Raw genomic sequence first — 18,880 nt, 5'->3', positions numbered from 1 at the left:
CTTTTGATCAGCGGACATAAAAAATCCATGGGATGTCGCGATATCATGAAATCTCTTGCAGCAAACTATAGATGCAAGGTTTCTGGTGGGGTGATGAGACCCCCGGAGCAGTTTCTTTCGACCATGTGGAACTCTGGCCTTCCGCTCAAAGACAAGGGCCGGTAATCTATCGATTTTCTTTTGTTAAACCGTTGGCCCGAGGTATCGCACCTTTCCTAACCTAAATTGTCTGTGGAAAAATTCGGTCCGGTCAATGAATTGATCACGACCGTGGTTCGACCCACCAAATTATGGACCACTGGTTGGCTTCTCTGAACTTCGAGAGCTAGATACCGGACATGGTCGGTCGTTCCGATTTACATTTCTCTACCTTGGCGTTCGATGAATAGATTACACGATTGAAATATAATCATTGCATTCGTCTGGAAAGGAGATTCAAGTGAACCCCCCCCAACCTTCCCATCTCCTCAGGTACGAAAGTATACGGAATTAAATCAAAACAAAGCGCTATCTATCATGCTCATGACGCGTAAGGCGCCGTCTGCCAGAAGCGACAGCGCGGGTTGTTGCTCGTGTCACGCATCGGCTGAACGGTGGTGTTGCCAAAGTTCATCAGTTGGCCCCGCTGACCGTGCGAAGGGAATGTTGGGCCTAGAGCCGATCTTGGAGTGCCGGTTACCACAAAGCTGGTGAAGTACTCTTGCATGATCTCGGCGACCGTAACATTGGTGACGGACAATCCTTCGAGTGAAGAGCTGAGTGCACTGGAGCCATTGTTGTAGAAAGAGTACAGCACATCCTGGCCATGTACCGCAGGAGGGATGCTAAACTCATAGGCATATGTGTGGCCGTGGTAGGCTCGATTCTGGAAAAAGTCAAACACAGTCAGTTGGGCTCAATGGATCCTTGAGGGAAGTCGGGGCGAAGGGCTCTCACAATATAGTCTGTATTACAAACAAAGATAAGCTCCGAGATGAGGAAAGCGGCGCGCTCGAGTGGAGTGGTGTAGCCGTAAGATCCATCGTACTTGGCCGGATACAGCACATTGGTGACATACTCGGTAACATTGGGCCGGATATTGGGGTAATACTGTTCCAGGAACGTGGCCACCCAACTGCTGTTGCGCGCATCCGGAGAAGTGAAAACGAGTCCTTCATCTGCATTGTGGCCCACCATGATATTGAGATTGCGGTCGAAATTGCCTTCCAAAAGAAGTTGACCGGGCAAAGCTGGCACGAAAGTACCATCCACAACGGGCCCATAGACGAATTCGCCCCAGTCTGCCTTCGTGGCGATTTGGTAGGCATTGGCAGCAATCAACTTCTCACTCGACATTTGGCGCGCCTCTTCTATCGTGCTGACATTGAGGATCCCCAAAAATTGCTGCAGGGTCTGCTCCGGCTGCGTCTTGTTGGGGACAGGAACCCATCCTGGGCTCTGTACGATCGCCTGCTGGAACGGAGACGGGCCGGCATTTCCGCCATATGCTGTGATCTGGTGCATGATGGAACCACCGCCGGCCGACTCACCCATAATTGTGACTCTTTTCGGATCACCGCCGAACAAGTGAATGTTCTTGTATACCCAGTCCAGAGCAAAGCGCTGATCGTGTAGCGCTGCATTCGCGGTGCCGTTGCTCGTGAGAGATTCACCGGCAAGCCAGCCAAAGGCTCCCAACTAAGGAGGTGTCAGATCAATCTAGACTGGGGCAACGCTTCTCAGCAGGGGGGCCAAAACTCACGCGGTAATTCATCGCAACGAACAAGATTCCATCGCCTTCGGTACTTTCCTGGATCAAGCCCGAGGGATTATACATGCTTTTGTCTCCTTCGGTATAACCACCGCCATAGATCCATACCAGAACTGGTGCCAAGGTCTTGCTCGGAACGAAAGTCTTGTTCTGAGCTCGATCAAAGATCTTTTTGGGAACAATCACGTCCAGGAACAGGCAATCTTCGGTGGTCCGAGGGTCCATCTTCTGGGGGATATACGGATACGAAGAAACGTTGGTCGAGAGGTTGAAGCTGGTGCCTTCCACCAAACTCAGCAGGAATGCAGGCTCGATATCCTCTTCCCAGAGAGGAAGGCCTTGCGGACAAAGTCGGCCTACCGAACCATCTTGCACCTGTGTCCGATTCTGCTCAGGCAACATGGGGGCCCTGAAGCGCAAGTCGCCCAGAGGCGGTGCGGCATAACGAATGTTACTAAAGTTATACAAGCCATGAGTGTGCTGCAGATTTCTCCCGTCAGTTACACACTAAGCATATAGGGGCCAGTGACATACGTTGAATGAGATGGCTCGGTGCCGCTCGTAACCAAGATCAACTATGGGCAATTGAGCTGCATAGCAGACCGATACAAGGGCCAGTACGAGGGCGAGCACCATGTTGACACTAGATGCAGGAGGTTGAGAACGGGCCTGTGCAGGTCCCTTCAGGTACCTCGGGGTCTATATAGAGGCACAAGCGCATGGACTCGTCACTTTCGAATCCTGCCGTTCGACGTTAGCCTCCTGCGTGGCCCCATAGCATGAATGATGAATGATGCCCAAAGCACCATCTTCTTCCGGTTGGGGCCGGACTTGGTGCGGATTTTACCAACTTTCTAGGAAGTCCATACTCGATCTACGCAACATGATGGGCCCAGTGGGGTTAAAGTGCAGCGAGCCTGGCTCAAGCGGGCTAGAGATCGGCATTGATCGTGGATCCATATCGAATGAGGAAACGAGTGCGGTCGCCCTGTCTTATTGTTTACCTAGGCACCAGGCTGTGGTGATGTCAACCAACAGCTCCGGCGAGATCCGAGCTCTCCACGAAGAACAGGTTCTGGCGGTGAGAGTGGTCAGCTCGGCCTAATACACTGTGCCGCGTTGGGGGCGCTGCGGGGCCGCAATTGGGGAGATCGCGCAGTTACACATGCAGGATAAGTTGTTCCCATGAATGATCAAACTAAATACTATAGAAATTTGAGAGCTCGCTCCCCCTGATGTAGGAGAGAATATTATCCATGGTTGCGTGGCCCGCGGTGGGTGGAGATTTCCCACCACCCAAGAGTTACTGTACCTCAGGTACCGAGTTCCCTGCGACCTTACTTGTCATCGACCTCACGAATCTTGTATTCGAACATTTGATTCGACAGAACTGAGTGCTCATTCTCCAGTTTTTCGGCAGACTCGGCCCCAGCTGCCGGCACGCGGTATTCAAATCTTTTGCCAAGAGCTGGCGTCTTACCATTAGGCAAAGGGTACGGAAATGGTAAATATTCGGGCATCAGCCCTAATTGCACCAACGCGGTGGCCTGGTCCCAGGCGATATGCTCGTGGTATAGTCGGTCACCCCGGATATTGACCACAGAAGTAAAAGGGATGCGAAGGGGTTTACCAGTCGCAGGAATTCCTGGCAGTCTTGGCAAGCGTGAGATTTGAGTGAGAGGCAGAGGTAGCCGTTGATCGTGATCACTTACAGCCAATCCATTTGCCGAGTATGCGTCAGAGAAAAGATGAATTCGTCCACGATCCGATCGGTGCCCACCGTACGGCTAATCAGCTCGAGTGCTGTATCATCGGGGTTGCTGTGGATGAAATGATTGAGATAGAAGTGACTCAGATGCGTTCGTCCAATGCCTCCCGTCAGCTGAGTTTCATCAGTATTTTTCAAATGCAGCATAATTTTCTTAACATGTGTCTTACTGTGGGAACGTGGTTGACGTATGGTTCCTGGACCATCGTGGCCATGGTCTTCTCGACCGACCGATCGCCAAACTCATAGTAGGTGTGTTCATCCCATATAGCCTCGAGGTCAAAATATGGCCCACCAAGATGCTTCTTCAAGAAGGCCAGACTGCGAGTATGCGACACACCCGCGGTCGATATTTTGAATGCATGATGTCCCGGAACTATAAAGCCCGAGGAAGCAACGTCGGCATAACGATGTGTCTGCATCGATCCCTGGGAAGGAACCTCTAGTTCGTTGTGCGCATGGAAGAGGACTGGCTTTTCTCCACCGGTTTCCCAGTAGTCAAAGCTGACTGCTGCCGCCAGACTTGAGTCATTCTTGATCGTGTCTGCTAAAATTGCAGCGAAACCAGGGGCATAGTCAGTCCTGGAACCGTAAACTAGAGAATCATTAGCATATGTCTCAGTATTAGGAGCCTCATGATGAACTTGCTTATTAAACCGTATCTATCCTTCACTGCACATTCCTCTCAGATTATGGAGTCTATCCTTGGCCGCCTTGATCATGTCTTGCACTTTAGCAGCATCGCTAGTCTCTGCATCGAACGTGGTTTGAACTATTGCAAAGCTTTCTTCTGCCCATTTCAGGAGCGGTTCTGGGTCAAGACTGTGATTTTGTCGTTGGCAATCTGCGTAGCACGAAGGTCGGACGAGGATCAGGCCTGGACCCCGCTCACAGCGTGAGAGGGGACGCTGGAGAACGATATCTGGCTGGATTTCCATGGCAGGTTGACAGTCAAGGGTTCGAAGCGCGAGTCATAAGTTGTATAAGCCGTTGCGCTTTGCATGTACGTACAGAATCAATAGACAAAAGACGTTCAATTGCAATTGCCGAGGTGCTGATAAGTGGAAGCAACATTGGACCCCCACTGCCGAAGAGCCGTTGAGCCACTAGCAGTTGTGAAATAACCAAGTATTGTCGACTGTAACCTAGGATACACGAGTCACTTAATCTCTTCTACTGGTCCAGCTCAGAACTCGAATTCGATCGCAGTTTTCGAATGTGAATCTTGTATGCGAGCACGTGATCGGTAATTGACCGAAGTGGGAGGCTCCGCATTTCAGCTTCGAGCTTCCCTTTGCTCCAAGCTGTTTGCGCTGCGATTTCGGAGGTGCCAATCCCTTTGGTAACTGACCAACAGTACAGTACTCAACATAAGATCCTCCAAGCATCGGCAAGCAGAATCCTACTATTTTCTGGTTGTGTTCTCATCCCAACCTTGAAGCAATCGCGCCTTCAAGCTTCCTCCAAAATGAACGCCCTCGTGCAGACCTCCCTCTCTGACGTCGAGATTAAACTCAATGCGCTTCTTGTAACTCTGACCACGGCTCCCGCTGCAGCAGGAGCGCCGGCTGCAGCTACAGCCCTACTGGAAGCCGACAGCAGGTTAACCACCTCCATCGACACACTTCGACGGCATCAAGAGAACTACGCAAAAATTCTACTCCTCCGAGCAGAAGCCGAACAACTGGAGGACCGAGTGAAGGGAATAGTTCGAGATATTGAGGAATTTGATAAAGAGATCCGGACTGCCTGCGGCGATGACGAAAGCGACAGCGACGAAGACTACGAAGAAGAGAACGAGACCCGGGCGAAGAAGCTGGCTTCTCGCAAGGAGATTGATTACCGCCTTCTCTTGGATTTTGCACGTCGCATCAGCAAATACAATAATGAAGCCGCTGCCGATGCAGCCAGTGGTGCCGGAAACAAAGGCCAGGGAATGCGACCACAAATTACAGACAAGGATGCCACAATGACAGGTACCAATGGCGAGCCGACCGCGGAGAAAAGTACCGAACCAGTCTCATCCGTGACCAAGAGCGCGACACAGTGGCTAGACGAGTCCGCGAATGTCACGCGCGAGGTCTACATGTTGCCATATCCGATGGAGGAGCGGATACGCATGGGCTTGATGGGTCAAGTTCAGCTTGCAGCTGGAACAGATCCAGAGAAGGAGGTTGAGCGACTGATACGGGAGGCAGAGGGCCTCGGAGTCGCAGAAGCACCCGCTCCGCCACCTGCGGTGGACTCAAGGCAGGACGAGGCAGCTCAGGCTGCGGCGCAAGCTGGATCCTTCGCCGGTGCACCACCACCTCGGCCATCTGGCCATGCCCCAGCCCCAGCGCCGAAACCGAAACCGAAGGCAACTTTGGATCTTGATCTCTACGACCCCGATGACGACGACTTTTGAGCATTTGAACACGATTTGTCTTGCACTTCTTTACGATGATACCGGCCACATTCAAGCGACAGCGCTAGCTCGTTTATTCTGAAAGCATTCAATGGATTGGTGTTGATTCAATTTTGATCCGTCCTCAACGTATTGCGCCAATCAAGTGTCTACATTTTGTGCACCGAAGACTTTGCCGTCCAACCTCGGAATCTCTTGCCATAGAAGTAGAATGGGATGGCACAGAGACACCACAACGTTGTCAGACACATGTTGACCATGATGGGTTTGACAAAGCCGCTCTCCATGACCCACGGAGTGATGAACTTGCTAAAGCCGTACCCCCAGACATTCTTGTTGACGGTAATAGACACGAATATCGAGCCGGCGACGGGCTTGTAGCTGTCGACGGCGTAAGTGCTGGCGATGGCTGGAAGAGCAGCAACTTGGATTCCAGCGGCTGTGTAGCCAATGATGACAATCACCTACGAGACATTAGATTATGAAAAGCTCGTACGAGGAACACGTGAACTTACCTTCCAGTCCCATTTGTACTGGTAGCCAAAGGCGACGACGAAGTTTCCTATGATCATAATCACCACGTAGATCGCCATGGCCGGCAGTCTCATTTCGGGCTCTCGAATGCCCTTGTTCTTAATAGTGGACTTCATCGATATCCAATCTGAGAGAAGACCATTGGTGGCCAAGCCGATGAAGGCTCCAATAAGAATAGCAAAGTTAAAGAACCCGATTGTTTGACTGTTGAAGTTGTAGGGAGGCTCCGCGAAGGCCTGACTCTGGGTCAAATTTAGCGTCAAGAAGCAACTGGCTGACCAGGACACCACAAAGGCTGCCAGCTCAACGATAGGGAAGCTCAACAACTTCCAAGGAATCCAAAAGCTGAGCAGGACAGTTTTGAGGTTGTTCCCATCCAGTTGCCACAGCTTGAACTGTTGCTTCGATGGCATGCCGTGGTGCAGATATGGGTCTTGCTGTGCGGCAGTTTCCACGTTGATGTTTTCCTGCTGGGTGATCTCGACAGGCTTTTCAGCCATAATCTCTGTTGTGGACGTGCTATTGGCTTCATTCGCGACATCATCGGGATGAACACGGCGCCATTTGGTTTCCGGAAAAAGGAAGATCTGGAAAAGCAGGACGACTCCCAGGACGCCGACATTCAGCCAGAAAAAGCTGCGCCAGCCAACGTGCTCTGCCATGGGACCAGCAATGATAGGACCGACCTAGTAGATTTTAGAAGATGGTTTTTCCGACGTGGGGTATTCTTACCATGAGCGATCCAAAGTAAGCCGTAAAGTAGAGGGTGTTGTAAGCACCACGCTCATGAAGGAACATAATGTCCGCGATGATCTCGGGTTGAGAGGTCTGTATCAATATGAAAAAATATTAGAGAAAGACTTCGGACGGATGATTTTCAAACGAACCTCAGCCGGGCCTGCACCGAACCCATTGAGAATACAGGCGCCCATGTAGCTGCCGTATGAAGTTGCAAGGGCACGCCAAATATTACTGACGAGGCAAATCAAGGTCGAGAAGATCAGAACTGGGCGACGGCCATACGAGGTCTGAATGGGGATCCTATATACCAATCTGGTTAGACCTACGACATCCCAACTTCAACGTTCATCTTACCAGAAGAAATTGCTGAAGCCCAGCACCAAAATACAGACACCAGTGAACTGCACCACACCGGCCAAGTCGGAGTTGAAGGCCTCCATTAATTGGGGAAACATGGGCGCTAGAGCCAGGGGTCCTATGCCTTGACTGAACGAGGTCGCCGTTGAAATCGCCATGGCACTCATCTTCCAAAAGCGGCTCCAGTTCTAAATAACATGGAGTCATTAGAAGTCGCACAGTGAGCAGCTTAAAGGGAAACTTGCCAGTGGATCATGTTTGTCATTAGATGGCTGGGGCACCAGCACGCGGTCGGACTTGACTGAAGAGTGGATGAAGTGGTGGACGCCTACATCGGCCATGATCTCCGTGCCGGGATAGATCGTCGTCCCCAGCTCCTCCTCGAGCCTGGTCCTCGTTAGTAGACATTAAGTCATTGGAACAACATTGTGCATACTGGTGAAGAGCCTAGAGAAAGATCTCTGTTAGCTGGTACCATCAACACAACGGGCAAAGACGTACGCTGGCATCATAGTTCATCTCCATAATGGGTGACTCGCGCAGATGTCAAGAATCAATCAATGGAGTAAGACTTGCGCGTAATTCAGAAGCGATTTCAGAGGGGGGGTTCCCTGATCAGCTTTAAGAAGAATCAAGCTTAGCCTTGGTGCGGAATTCAGCCGGCTGGAGATTTGCCGATAGCTCAAAAATACCGTGCAACGTATAAAGTCAAGACTGGATAGCCCCAAGGTGTGGCGCATCAGAAGTTTTCTATGAACACGAGTGCTCCCATAGGTCAAGTATCTTTTGGAAAAGGATCAAGGGAGCCATTATGGGTCCTGATAGCCATGTGCATGCCCATACTCCTGTCCAAAAGCATGAGCTACCCCGGGTTCCACTCTTCGCCCCGGATTATTCCCCCGCACGGCTTGCGGCCCCATTTGCTTGTCAGACTTTCTAACTTCAAGCCTGTCGCTTACCATTGCCACAAGGCTACTTCGGCAATTCCCCGCGGCTTATCGCCGCACTCATTATGGGGCGATAGATTCCTACTTCTTGCCCAGTGGTGTCGTCATACTAAGCGCTTTGGGATGACCTGACTCGGCCGAGGCGAAAGATTAAGGCTGTTTCATGTTTCATACCGGGAAATAGCCTATATGGCATTTGCCGAAAGCTGTTAGAGATCCTCCAAATGGTCCTCGAGATTTGCTTTGGTTGGACAATCGTTCGTAGTCTGCCAAACGTGCTGCAGGTGACCATGGAAGCTAGTCCAAAGGGATTTCGCGCTGTTGCGTCTGACCGAAAGGCCAGAAGGATATTTTGAGAAAGAAAAAAAAAAAAGGTTCGATTAAGAGTTGGTATTAGCACTAGATCATTACCACCTGAGGTGTCAATTCTATGGTGAGGTTCACTTGAAGATCATAGGAAGCGCCTCCAAACAAAACGTGGCTATAATCACGGAGGCTTTACGCTCTTCCATTGGTGTTTTACGGTCGACGCGCTAGCCGAGCTCATCGACTCCAAGATGATTGGAGACTCTGGACTGCAAATTCAGTGGCCCAGCCCAGATCCGCCTCCACACCCCGCAACAGGTCCACGATGATTTTGCGCTCATCGGCACCTTCCAAACATTGCCCGACGGCAAACAATAGTGGCACCATATACACACGCACCTCTCCCTGAGGACGTCCCAAAGCGATGCCACATACTTCACGGCTGCGATACTCCACTTCCTTCGTAACTTCACGATATCCTTGTAACCGGTCAAAGGCGGTGCTTGGAGCGCTGACAGTGTCTGGTGGGCGATTAAGTAGGAGCGCGATTCTTCCGAAATGATAATGCTGCATGGTGACAGCACAGGTCGCTAAGCTAAAGAAGACCTCCGGGAACGGTAGTTGGCCACTCTCTGGCTTGGCAAGGTCTCTGGGGTGTTCGATGCGTACGCATGGGCGGAAAGTCTCCGGGACACCTTCGAACCACGTTTGAAACTCGAAACAAAGGTCGAGCCAGGTATTCGTGTTAGGATAGGAGTGCTCGCTAGAGCCAGACGGCGAGCCTGGAGACCCTGGTAAGTTGTTTGGTGGAGATCCAGTCCATTGAGCCATTTGAGATTGCTTCGACTTAGCGAGGAAATTGGCGACTTTTGAAATAAGCCATGATAGACCGTTCGCAGCTTGATCTTCTAGTATTAGACTAGTTGACCCGCTGTTCAATGCATGTAACTTCTCTTGATCATCGAATTTGATGCCCGCTGCCCGCCACAAAGGAAGATTTTGAGGGTCAAGATGTGTCTCGGAGCGAGCGAAATAGCTTCCGAGGTAGTCCTGTCTCACAAAATTCCAGAAAGAGGCTCGAATGCCATGAGGAAACGGAACCGACCCCTTTTGATGAATCCGCAGGAAAGAGTCAAACAAAGGTTGGATACCAGAAAGATGCCTGTGAATATTCATGTCAGTTAAATTTACCACTGGAATGCGAGAGATCGTACATGTGCCATTCTTCGCCTTTAGCATCTAGAAGTTTGTACAAGGTCAATAGCGCAATGCTAGCAAGCATGTCTTCAGCCTTTTTCACAAAAGCGCCATTAACCGAGGCTTGGCCCACGCTTTGAGGGGTTCGCTTGTTCAGCCATCGTCCAACCAATTCGATCGGCGAATCTAAGACAGCCGAGCTGGACACCAGGGTATACCCATCAGAGGTCGAGCTGTTGAGATCTGAAACAGCCAAGTAGTAGTAATTGGCTGCCTTGAGGTACCAGTCGACCTGGGCCGAATTTGGATACACCTCCGTTGTTGCAGGACTGGTGAACATGCCACCTCCGGCGGAGGACTTGGCACCTTTTACCCGACCGAGTTGTTTTGCTGATAAAGCCGCAATAGAATATTTCAGTGCATTGCAATTGATGGCGCGGATTGGCACCAGGACCGCGAAGAATTTGCCCATGTCAGAAACATCCAACCTGAATTGACCATAAGCCTGCCGCAAAAAAAAAAAGGAAAAGCAGAGGAAAAAAGCCACGTGGAAAATGACATACCAGGGAGCAATAACTTGAGCGTAATTTCGGATAAGAAAAGCAACCTCATGCTCGGTCCCCGTCATGAGTTCTGAGAAGATATCTTGGAATTCTTCCTTTTCGCTCCGCTGTGATACACTCTCCGTAGAAAGCAGCCTTCCATAATCAGCTCGTTCACGTGGACTTGGCCTCTGAGAGCCTTCAAAATCTGGAGAGAGTCCAAGTGCAACATTTGGTGACACTGAACTCTGCAAGGTGCCTCTAGATAATCCACGGCTGTGACTGGGATTTCTGTGGTTTTCCGGAGCATGAGAAGGCTCTGGCGGCTTGGGAACGGAGAATTGGTTTTGCATTGGATTCAATCCACTTGGCTCTTCTGCCGTTTCAAGGTCATCCGTTGATGTCAGCATTGCCTCATGCGGTGGTTCGGCTTGCATCTCGTTTTGTGTCGAGTCAGGTACATGTTCCTCGCCCATTTGGGCAGCATTCGCCGGTGTTCCAGCTTTTGAGTGCAACTCTTGATACGGGGCATATCGACGTCTCACAGAAGCCCCCCTGGTCGATAAATTTGCGGGTTTGGACATAACCCGGACACTCTACCCCCGCCCCCGTGCATCGTTGGCAGTGCGGGCGAGTTTCATCACACTGATCATGGTCAACCAAAGCCAAAATGTATTTGCATAGAAAAGTCCAACCTTCAGATGCCTTTTCTTACACCTCTCGCACGCTTTATTGGAAGGCACCCCGGGCATTGTGTGAGAGAGAGATCAGACCAAGATCGCGAGTGTAGAGATTCATTTAAGGTGAAATGCAATGTGAAATTACCCCTAGTGCTGAGAATTCCCAACAAGGTAGTAGTGCCTCCACATTTTGGGAAAGATAAGCTATAGAGATGAAGGAAACAGCAACCTGAACCTTCAGGGAAGCTCCCCGTCGTCGGATAGACAGATTATGTAACTCGGCAGACTCTCGGAGTAGATTCGGGATCCCGGACCACCCGGCAGATCCATTCTTGAAGTTTTTCAGCTTATTCTTCAGCCGATAGTTCATACTCCGAGGATGCTTCGGAGCAAAGTACCGGTCGGTGATCATGGTAGTTTAAGGCTTGTGAGAGCGTCCATTGAGTCAGATGATGTCGAGCCCAGCGTGCACACACGAGCATGGCGGTCCTTATCTCGACGAAGTGCCCTACCGGACTCCGAACAGAGTCGAATTTACCATGACTGGATTCGTATGTCTATCTTGTTTTCATAAGGAGTTTTGCGTTGACACATTCCATAGATGCAGGGAAGCCACATAACTTCGTTTGCTCCGAGTGTCGCTTGCCCGAAAATCTAATCGGGTGCGGGACATGCTGTAGAGCCTACCACACCCAGTGCTTGTCTGCTGCGAACGCAGTCCCCGGCATATTTCATTGCCCGTCCTGCAAAGAGCAGGCGTGGGATCTGACGCCCCCATCATCTTCAACAATGATGGAGTCTCTAGAGGCACCGCCTGAAAGTTTATCTCAGAGAACGGAGCCGCCCTCTAGAGAGAGTGTGAGTGTGCAAGGATCGCCGTTAACAGGATATGAAACCCCTGGGTTGGCCACAACGAATTGCTCCATTTCAAAAGAGGATACCTATGACACTGAGCTCCCAGACAATTTACCGCCCGTCTTTGAAATGTATTCGCAGGTCTTGGCCCACCTCTACCAGCCAGATGCCAACCGCATCAATGCGGTACATCAAGTCGAGTACCTCAATCAGTTGAATCTCATGGTAAGAGAAGTTGAGTCCCACCGGTCACTTCTTGAGAAGATGGCGAATCTTCGAGAAGAATTCTCTCGGGTTCAGACGGAGAATATGCATCTTCGGGCATATCTCAATTCTCGTATGCCGTCAGAAGGAGGTTTTGCCCGACCATTCATCTATCCAGAGCTTCCCAGACCGTTGGCCGATACCACGGGAAAGTCATGGGACAGCATTGCTACAGACTTCATTTAAATCGGGGTCTGAATATGGACCCTCCCAGGGGTTTTACAGAGGGCAATCTGGAATCCTAGATGAGCCCTTGTGTAACGCACGAATGATGGGGATTGGAAATGATATGAAGTCATATAATTACGTTGATTTCTTCTGTGTTTCTCCTCAAGCTTTCTCTCACACGGGGCATCTCACATGGATGATTTGAGAATACGCGAATGGGTATGTTTACCAGAGGCATGAGGAGAAGAGATGGTGTCATTGTCGGGCTCAAACATCCCGAACTCACGATGGCCGGACCAGTTTGCAACTGGCCGACTGGTGCTTGAGGGACAACGACAAACCTTGTCTGGCGTGCTCGACGTAGCGTAATCAGGTTACATGGACCATGACCCCGCTGGCATCTACTTGTCTGAATCCTCCACAAACCCCCCACGAGTCTCAGACTTCCCCGCTCGAATTCATTCGCCGATCCTGCTCTGGCTTCCAAAGATCGGCACTTGGTCAGGAACCCGGTGTTGCACTATTGATGGAATTGCCTTTCATTTTGGGCTAATTGCTTCTTCGGGCCCCCTCCATGTCTATCACTGCGGTCAATGCTGCCTCTGAAATGAGCTCGGACGTGGGGGACCCCTACGAAAGCGCACGTTGGCCATGTACCTCTGCAAGCTGCCCAAATGTCACACCCGCTCAAGGTTCAGGAGCGCTGTGACCCAGATCAACATACAATAATGAAGATGATTCCCTACCTTCTGGCCTGCGTTGCATTTCGACCCAACTAAGGCTCTGGAATGCTCCCCCACAATTGTAAACAACGAAGCATCAACCCTACCTACGCGTCGACCACTGCGACCGCGAGACAATTCTGAATCCAGACGTGAAGATTATGGGAGCTCGGGCTGCTCGTTCGATCTCAGGATGCTTCCACGAGTATTCCGAGGCTGCGTGGAAGCCGTGGCAATTGGGACGGCCCTTCATAGCTCTGTTGCTTTGGGTGCACGAGAGGCCTCCACCGATAAGATCGATGTCCTAGATTATGTCGATCCTCTAATTGGAACGGCAAATGGAGGTGCGCTATAGTTGCCACTTGCGCAGCCTCAACGACATGACTGACGGGATCCAGGCCACGTATTCGCAGGTGCAACTCTGCCTTTTGGTATGGCAAAAGCCGTCGCCGACACACAAGGCGAGAACCAAGCCGGATTTGCCTGGGACACATCGGTTGTGACCGGGTTCTCCCATATGCATGACTCCGGCACCGGTGGTGTATGGATCTCCAAACCCTGAAGCAAGAATAGGACCCTAAACATCTACTCTAGTCTCCCTCGCTGGGAAACTTCCCAATCTTCGCACAACCATCATGTCCCAGCGACGATATCAATAAATGCAAATGGCAGCAGAATGATCGAGCCGTTGCATGGAAAAAAGATTCGGTGGTGGCCGACCCCGGATACTTTAGTATCTCGTTAACCAACGGCGTCAAGGCTGAAATGACCACAACGAATCGCTCTGCTCTTTATCGATTCACCTTTGACGGCCTGGCAGAGTCGCTTAGCCCGGTGATTCTAGTGGACTTGATGGATTTGCCCCAGTCACGTTCATCTGGTCATGCTTCCGTGGACCCCAATACGGGACGATTGACGGGGAACGGCACATTCAGTCCCAGTTTTGGAATTGGTAGGTACAATCTCCACTTCTGTATCGACTTCAAGGGCGCCGATCTGCGGAAAACCGGCGTGTGGTCGAGAAATCGGGCCAATTACACAGTCGAGAACGTGATGCTCACGGCCGACGGGACCGACTCGGCTGCTACCCTGTCCGCTGGTACTTTTGCTCAGTTCAAGAGCCCGGAAAATAACGAGATGCTAGCCCGCGTCGGTGTGAGCTTCATAAATACCAACCAGGCGTGTGCCAATGCTGAGCGGGAACAACCAGACTTTGACTTTGAAGGTACTGTTGCCGCAGCCAAGTCTGCCTGGAGGACGAAGCTCGATGTCATATCAGTTGATGCGGAGGGTGTTTCCAAAGATTTACAGGAGGTCTTCTGGAGTGGCGCCTACCGAGCTATGATCAGTCCTCAAGATTACACGGGTGAAAATCCTCTTTGGCAAAGTGACGAGCCTTATTACGACAGCTATTACTGGTAAGTAAACAACGTCATGGCCGAGTCTTTGAGGTATCTCTGGTTTGACGACGACACGCTTTTAGTATCTGGGACTCATACCGCAGCATCCATCCCCTTCTTACCCTGCTAGACCCCCTCTCGCAGTCTTTGATGATGCGCAGTCTTGTCGATATCTACCGAAACGAAGGCTTCTTACCGGATTGCCGAATGTCTCTCTGCAAGGGCTACACCCAGGGTGGCTCTAATGCAGACGTGCTGATGGCTGATGCCTTCCTGAAAAAGGTCCCAGATATCGACTGGGACACTGCGTACGAGGCTGTTGTCAAGGACGCCGAGGTCGAACCTAAGAACTGGAATGTGGAAGGCCGTGGCGGACTGCATAGCTGGAAAGGTCTTGGATTCATCCCGACTGACGACTACGACCCATATGGGACAGGCACACACACTCGGTCTATTTCCAGGACTGTTGAATATGCGTACAATGATTTCTGTATTGCCGAAATTGCGAAAGCGAGAGGCAACAAAGCCGATTATGAAAAGTATCTGGAGCGCTCTGGTAATTGGATCCACATGTTCAAAGCCGATCAAACATCGAGCATCAATGGCGTCGACACTGGTTTTACCGGCTTTTTGCAGCCTCGTTATATGAATGGCACCTGGGGCTTTCAAGACCCCAGCTTCTGCAGCCCACTGTTGAATTTCACTTCCTGTTATTTGAACCCTAATGGCCACGAGACCTATGAAGGAAGCGCCTGGCTCTATACTTTGTCAGTTCGGCTTGTTTCCTCCCCTTAGATCGGCCATTGCTGACATGCTCACAGCTATGCCCCGCATGACATGGGGTCTTTGATTAAGACATTGGGAGGCGCAGAGGAATTCACCAAGCGACTAACGTTCCTTCACGAATCAGGCCTGCTCTACGTTGGGGATGAGCAGGCCTTTTTGACCATTTTCCAGTTCCACTACTCTGGACGTCCCGCTCTTTCGGCTAGATACAGCCATTTCTATATTCCTTCTCAATTCAACACCACCACCGCCGGTATTGCAGGCAACGATGACAGTGGAGCGATGGGCTCGTTCGTGGTACTGAGCATGATGGGTTTGTGGCCTGTTCCTGGACAGAACGTCTACCTCATCACCCCTCCGTACTTCAAGGAAGTGAGCATCACCAACCCCATCTCTGGCACGATTTCTACCATTAGAAACATCAACTTTGATCCCGGCTATAAGTCCATCTATATCCAGAATGCAAAGTTGAATGGTAAGCCGTGGTCCAACAACTGGCTCACCCACGACTTCTTTCTTGAAGGTGGTGTCTTGGAGTTGGAACTAGGGGAGAAAGAGAGTGAATGGGGAACTCGTGTTGAAGATCTCCCCCCCAAGCGTTGGCAGCTATCAGTGATTCTGGAAAGGCGTCAATCCTTCCACGCGCGACACTATTTGCATGTGTGTAACAACGAAGATTCTAGCAGAAAACACGTACTCATCATCCATTGCATCCGAATTCTCTTCTCAATCTTTCAAGCTTCTGAAGCATTATTGTCCTGCTCGTGTGATCTACCCCACCTTGAAGGTGCTCCAAGTTTGAACAGAGGACTCTGTGACTATGCTCACTTTCACTCTTTGATGTTTCAAGAGCATTCGTCTGTCCAGTCTTGATGTCGTCTCTCTCATTCAACTCCTACTTCTACCGGACTTTCTTTGCAGACTCCACGGAGCCGACTGTTCGTGTCTGTACAAAAGATGCCGTGTCGCTCGATCCTTCTCCCGGATACCAATTCCAAAGTGAGTGCCTCTATTCCACGTCCCCACGCGCTATTGAACAAGCTCTAAGATCACCTTTCTAGACGCAAGATCAACAACTCTTCGTATCATCAGAATCGCCTTCACGAAGCTTGACTGACGAGGCGCGCGAGGAGAGTGCGCGCCCCATGGCTCCACAAGCCTGCAGAGAATGTCGCCGCAGGAGAACCAGGGTGAGCTTCACGGAAGACGAATTGGATTGACACTGACATGCTTGCAGTGTGATCGCTTGATTCCCACCTGTGCACTGTGTCACAAGCGTGGTAGAAGATGCATCTATGACGAACAGGTGAAAACGCCACTCATTCGGCACCATCTCAACGAGGTGGAGAGTGAGCTGGCTCGAACCAAGGCGCTGCTGCAGCAGATTATTCCTCAATCATGTGGAACACACTCAATGAGCTTTGGTGCTCCCGTAGGAGACTCATCGCCTGCATCTCCTTTTAGCTGAGATTCTCAAGTCTCAGCCCCTGGGCGGTTCTTCACTGGACCATCGAGGAACAGAGACAAAGGTGCATCTCGCGAACCCAAAACACCAAACACAGCATTATCCTTCGACTAGCATGAACAATACAAGAGGTTACTCGGAGACTCCAAAGCAATCTCAATTTGTCCGTTGCGAGCCGCATCGTCGCTCGCTCGGCCCAGAGATACCACCACAGGCAACGTCCGGCCCATCATTAGATACTTCCGTCTCACAAAAGGATTTCTGGCGGGCGGAAAGCATTGGAGAAAGAGGCAGAGATAAATTCGTCGACAGCATGGCCAGCTTACCTAGTGCCTCTGAAGGCCTTCACTTAGGTTTGCATCTTGTCGTTCTTTCTTGATGATGACACTGAGATCGAGGCAGGATTCGCGTCTGGTACTACTTTACCGCACATTACTGATACCAAGACAACTGGAACAGATTGTATATCGAGGTTGAAACAGCACACTTGGGCGGCAAATCGTCCGACTGCAACCGTCCCCTTTGCTCTCAAGACTTTGGCTTTGGGCCAGCTTGAGCCTTTTGTCGATGCATATTTCTCTCTCTTCCACCCATCATACCCGATCGTGCACGAAGCAACATTCCGAGCTCAATTCATGGAAGTAATCCCTCGACCAGCTAGGGATGATTGGCAAGCTCTTCTTTTCATAATCGCCGCGGTTGGTGCGTGGGCAACAGCCACTGAACAGACGGATATTCACCCCTGTTTATTCGAAGCTGCTAAGGCGCGGCTTTCCATTGACATGCTGGAAATGAGAAATCCATCTCTCGTGCAGGCTCTAGCCCTTCTTTCGAATTTCATGGAGAAGATAAACATGCCGAATTCCGGATACAACTTAGTGGGTCTTGTACGCCGCATTGCGATGGGTATCGGACTCTATAAAAACAGTGCAAGTCAGGAAAATCGTCTTTTCAACCTTGAGACGAGGCGACGCATCTGGCACTGCATCTACATTTTCGATGTCAGTGCTATTGTCACATTTTTTCCGACCGCTCGATCTTCCAAGTGAGAGTATTGACGTGGGGCTTCCCATGAACGTCCACGATACGGTCAGTCACTCAGGCTATGCTCTCCATTACAACATGGTTAACATTTGCTCAGGACTTCACGCAAGGAGCAAAGTCATTGCCGCAGTCGGCTGATGAAACGACAGTCTACACTCACTTACGAACCCAAGCGACTTTCCACATGACTACAAGTCAACTCTACTCCAAGATCATTTCGTCACCCTTCCCACCTGCATCAGAGCTCATTGATTTAGATGATCGGTTGATCGGAGGCTGGCTGAATTCTATGCCTTCATTCTTTCAAGAAAACGTCAGTCAAGAACCTAGATTCCGGCTCTGTCACTCCATTTTGCATTGGAGATATCGAAACTTCCGCATATTCATGTATCGGCCCTTCCTTCTCGGTCAGCTCATGGCACGACCCGGGCAGCGCCCTACTCTGGATAACCCTGTCAGGGTTGCTGTTCAGCGATGTCTGGAATCAAGTCATGACACTGTGGAGCTAATTTCTCAATTTTGGGCACGTGAGCCGCGGACTCTGATGGCCTGCTGGTATGGCCTGTACTTCTTGTCACAAGCAGTTCTTAATCCAGTCCTTTGTCTTCGAAATTATCCTCAGCAATTTCGTGCGATTGAATGGGTTGGACAAATCCAAGAAGCCATGAGGATCCTCGAGTCCATGGCAGTTTCTAAATCCGAACGCACTCAGATGCCTTTCCGTACTCAAGACCCAATGCGGCACATGTCTCAACCAGTCCATTAATTGCGGGACCCTTCCAACTGATGAGTCTCCACAAATGCAGCTGGTACAGCTCTATCCCTTGATGTGGCCAACTCTGGACATGGCGCAGCTCGGTGGGACGGACTCGGTCTTGTAAGATCTGCCAAGTCTGCTAGAAGGCTTATCATTTACTGGACCCTGCATCAACAAGAGTCGACTATAG

General features: G+C 50.7%; 9 protein-coding genes across 9 annotated transcripts; 5 read left to right on the top strand and 4 right to left on the bottom strand.

Annotated features, from left to right (window-relative positions):
• Positions 1–520: 520 nt before the first annotated feature.
• On the bottom strand, positions 521–2,386 carry N7477_010212 (uncharacterized protein; the record flags this gene model as incomplete). Its single annotated transcript, XM_056971873.1, has 4 exons — positions 521–865; positions 937–1,677; positions 1,742–2,230; positions 2,285–2,386. The coding sequence occupies 4 exons, from the start codon at positions 2,384–2,386 to the stop codon at positions 521–523; spliced, it is 1,677 nt and encodes a 558-aa protein (XP_056818852.1).
• A 701-nt stretch (positions 2,387–3,087) lies between these two features.
• On the bottom strand, positions 3,088–4,456 carry N7477_010211 (uncharacterized protein; the record flags this gene model as incomplete). Its single annotated transcript, XM_056971872.1, has 4 exons — positions 3,088–3,403; positions 3,463–3,632; positions 3,689–4,113; positions 4,192–4,456. The coding sequence occupies 4 exons, from the start codon at positions 4,454–4,456 to the stop codon at positions 3,088–3,090; spliced, it is 1,176 nt and encodes a 391-aa protein (XP_056818851.1).
• A 530-nt stretch (positions 4,457–4,986) lies between these two features.
• Positions 4,987–5,925, top strand: N7477_010210 (uncharacterized protein; the record flags this gene model as incomplete). The annotated part of the gene is made up of 1 exon (XM_056971871.1): positions 4,987–5,925. One exon carries the CDS (start codon positions 4,987–4,989, stop codon positions 5,923–5,925), a length of 939 nt encoding a protein of 312 aa, XP_056818850.1.
• A 149-nt stretch (positions 5,926–6,074) lies between these two features.
• On the bottom strand, positions 6,075–8,082 carry N7477_010209 (putative MFS transporter; the record flags this gene model as incomplete). The annotated part of the gene is made up of 8 exons (XM_056971870.1): positions 6,075–6,389; positions 6,441–7,145; positions 7,192–7,287; positions 7,347–7,500; positions 7,555–7,745; positions 7,803–7,944; positions 7,994–8,004; positions 8,059–8,082. The coding sequence occupies 8 exons, from the start codon at positions 8,080–8,082 to the stop codon at positions 6,075–6,077; spliced, it is 1,638 nt and encodes a 545-aa protein (XP_056818849.1).
• A 965-nt stretch (positions 8,083–9,047) lies between these two features.
• N7477_010208 (uncharacterized protein) lies at positions 9,048–11,025 on the bottom strand (the record flags this gene model as incomplete). The annotated part of the gene is made up of 3 exons (XM_056971869.1): positions 9,048–9,972; positions 10,025–10,495; positions 10,571–11,025. The coding sequence occupies 3 exons, from the start codon at positions 11,023–11,025 to the stop codon at positions 9,048–9,050; spliced, it is 1,851 nt and encodes a 616-aa protein (XP_056818848.1).
• A 993-nt stretch (positions 11,026–12,018) lies between these two features.
• On the top strand, positions 12,019–12,534 carry N7477_010207 (PHD finger protein; the record flags this gene model as incomplete). The annotated part of the gene is made up of 1 exon (XM_056971868.1): positions 12,019–12,534. The coding sequence occupies one exon, from the start codon at positions 12,019–12,021 to the stop codon at positions 12,532–12,534; it is 516 nt and encodes a 171-aa protein (XP_056818847.1).
• An 897-nt stretch (positions 12,535–13,431) lies between these two features.
• Positions 13,432–16,084, top strand: N7477_010206 (glycoside hydrolase family 92 protein; the record flags this gene model as incomplete). Its single annotated transcript, XM_056971867.1, has 5 exons — positions 13,432–13,582; positions 13,637–13,779; positions 13,833–14,656; positions 14,722–15,405; positions 15,460–16,084. Coding segments are annotated over 5 exons (2,427 nt in total), but the record flags the coding sequence as incomplete, so codon positions are not given.
• A 920-nt stretch (positions 16,085–17,004) lies between these two features.
• N7477_010205 (fungal specific transcription factor domain-containing protein) lies at positions 17,005–17,938 on the top strand (the record flags this gene model as incomplete). The annotated part of the gene is made up of 2 exons (XM_056971866.1): positions 17,005–17,242; positions 17,292–17,938. 2 exons carry the CDS (start codon positions 17,005–17,007, stop codon positions 17,936–17,938), a joined length of 885 nt encoding a protein of 294 aa, XP_056818845.1.
• A 22-nt stretch (positions 17,939–17,960) lies between these two features.
• On the top strand, positions 17,961–18,814 carry N7477_010204 (fungal specific transcription factor domain-containing protein; the record flags this gene model as incomplete). Its single annotated transcript, XM_056971865.1, has 3 exons — positions 17,961–17,978; positions 18,031–18,621; positions 18,692–18,814. 3 exons carry the CDS (start codon positions 17,961–17,963, stop codon positions 18,812–18,814), a joined length of 732 nt encoding a protein of 243 aa, XP_056818844.1.
• Between the last annotated feature and the right edge of the window lie 66 nt (positions 18,815–18,880).

The sequence above is a fragment of the Penicillium maclennaniae genome, assembly GCF_028827695.1.
Source record: "Penicillium maclennaniae strain IBT 15551 chromosome Unknown utg000008l:1.0-3552695.0:1.0-3555053.0, whole genome shotgun sequence".
Taxonomy (NCBI): domain Eukaryota; kingdom Fungi; phylum Ascomycota; class Eurotiomycetes; order Eurotiales; family Aspergillaceae; genus Penicillium; species Penicillium maclennaniae.
The sequence above is the reverse complement of the archived record's forward strand: the minus strand, read 5'-3'. Positions and strand labels throughout refer to the sequence as shown.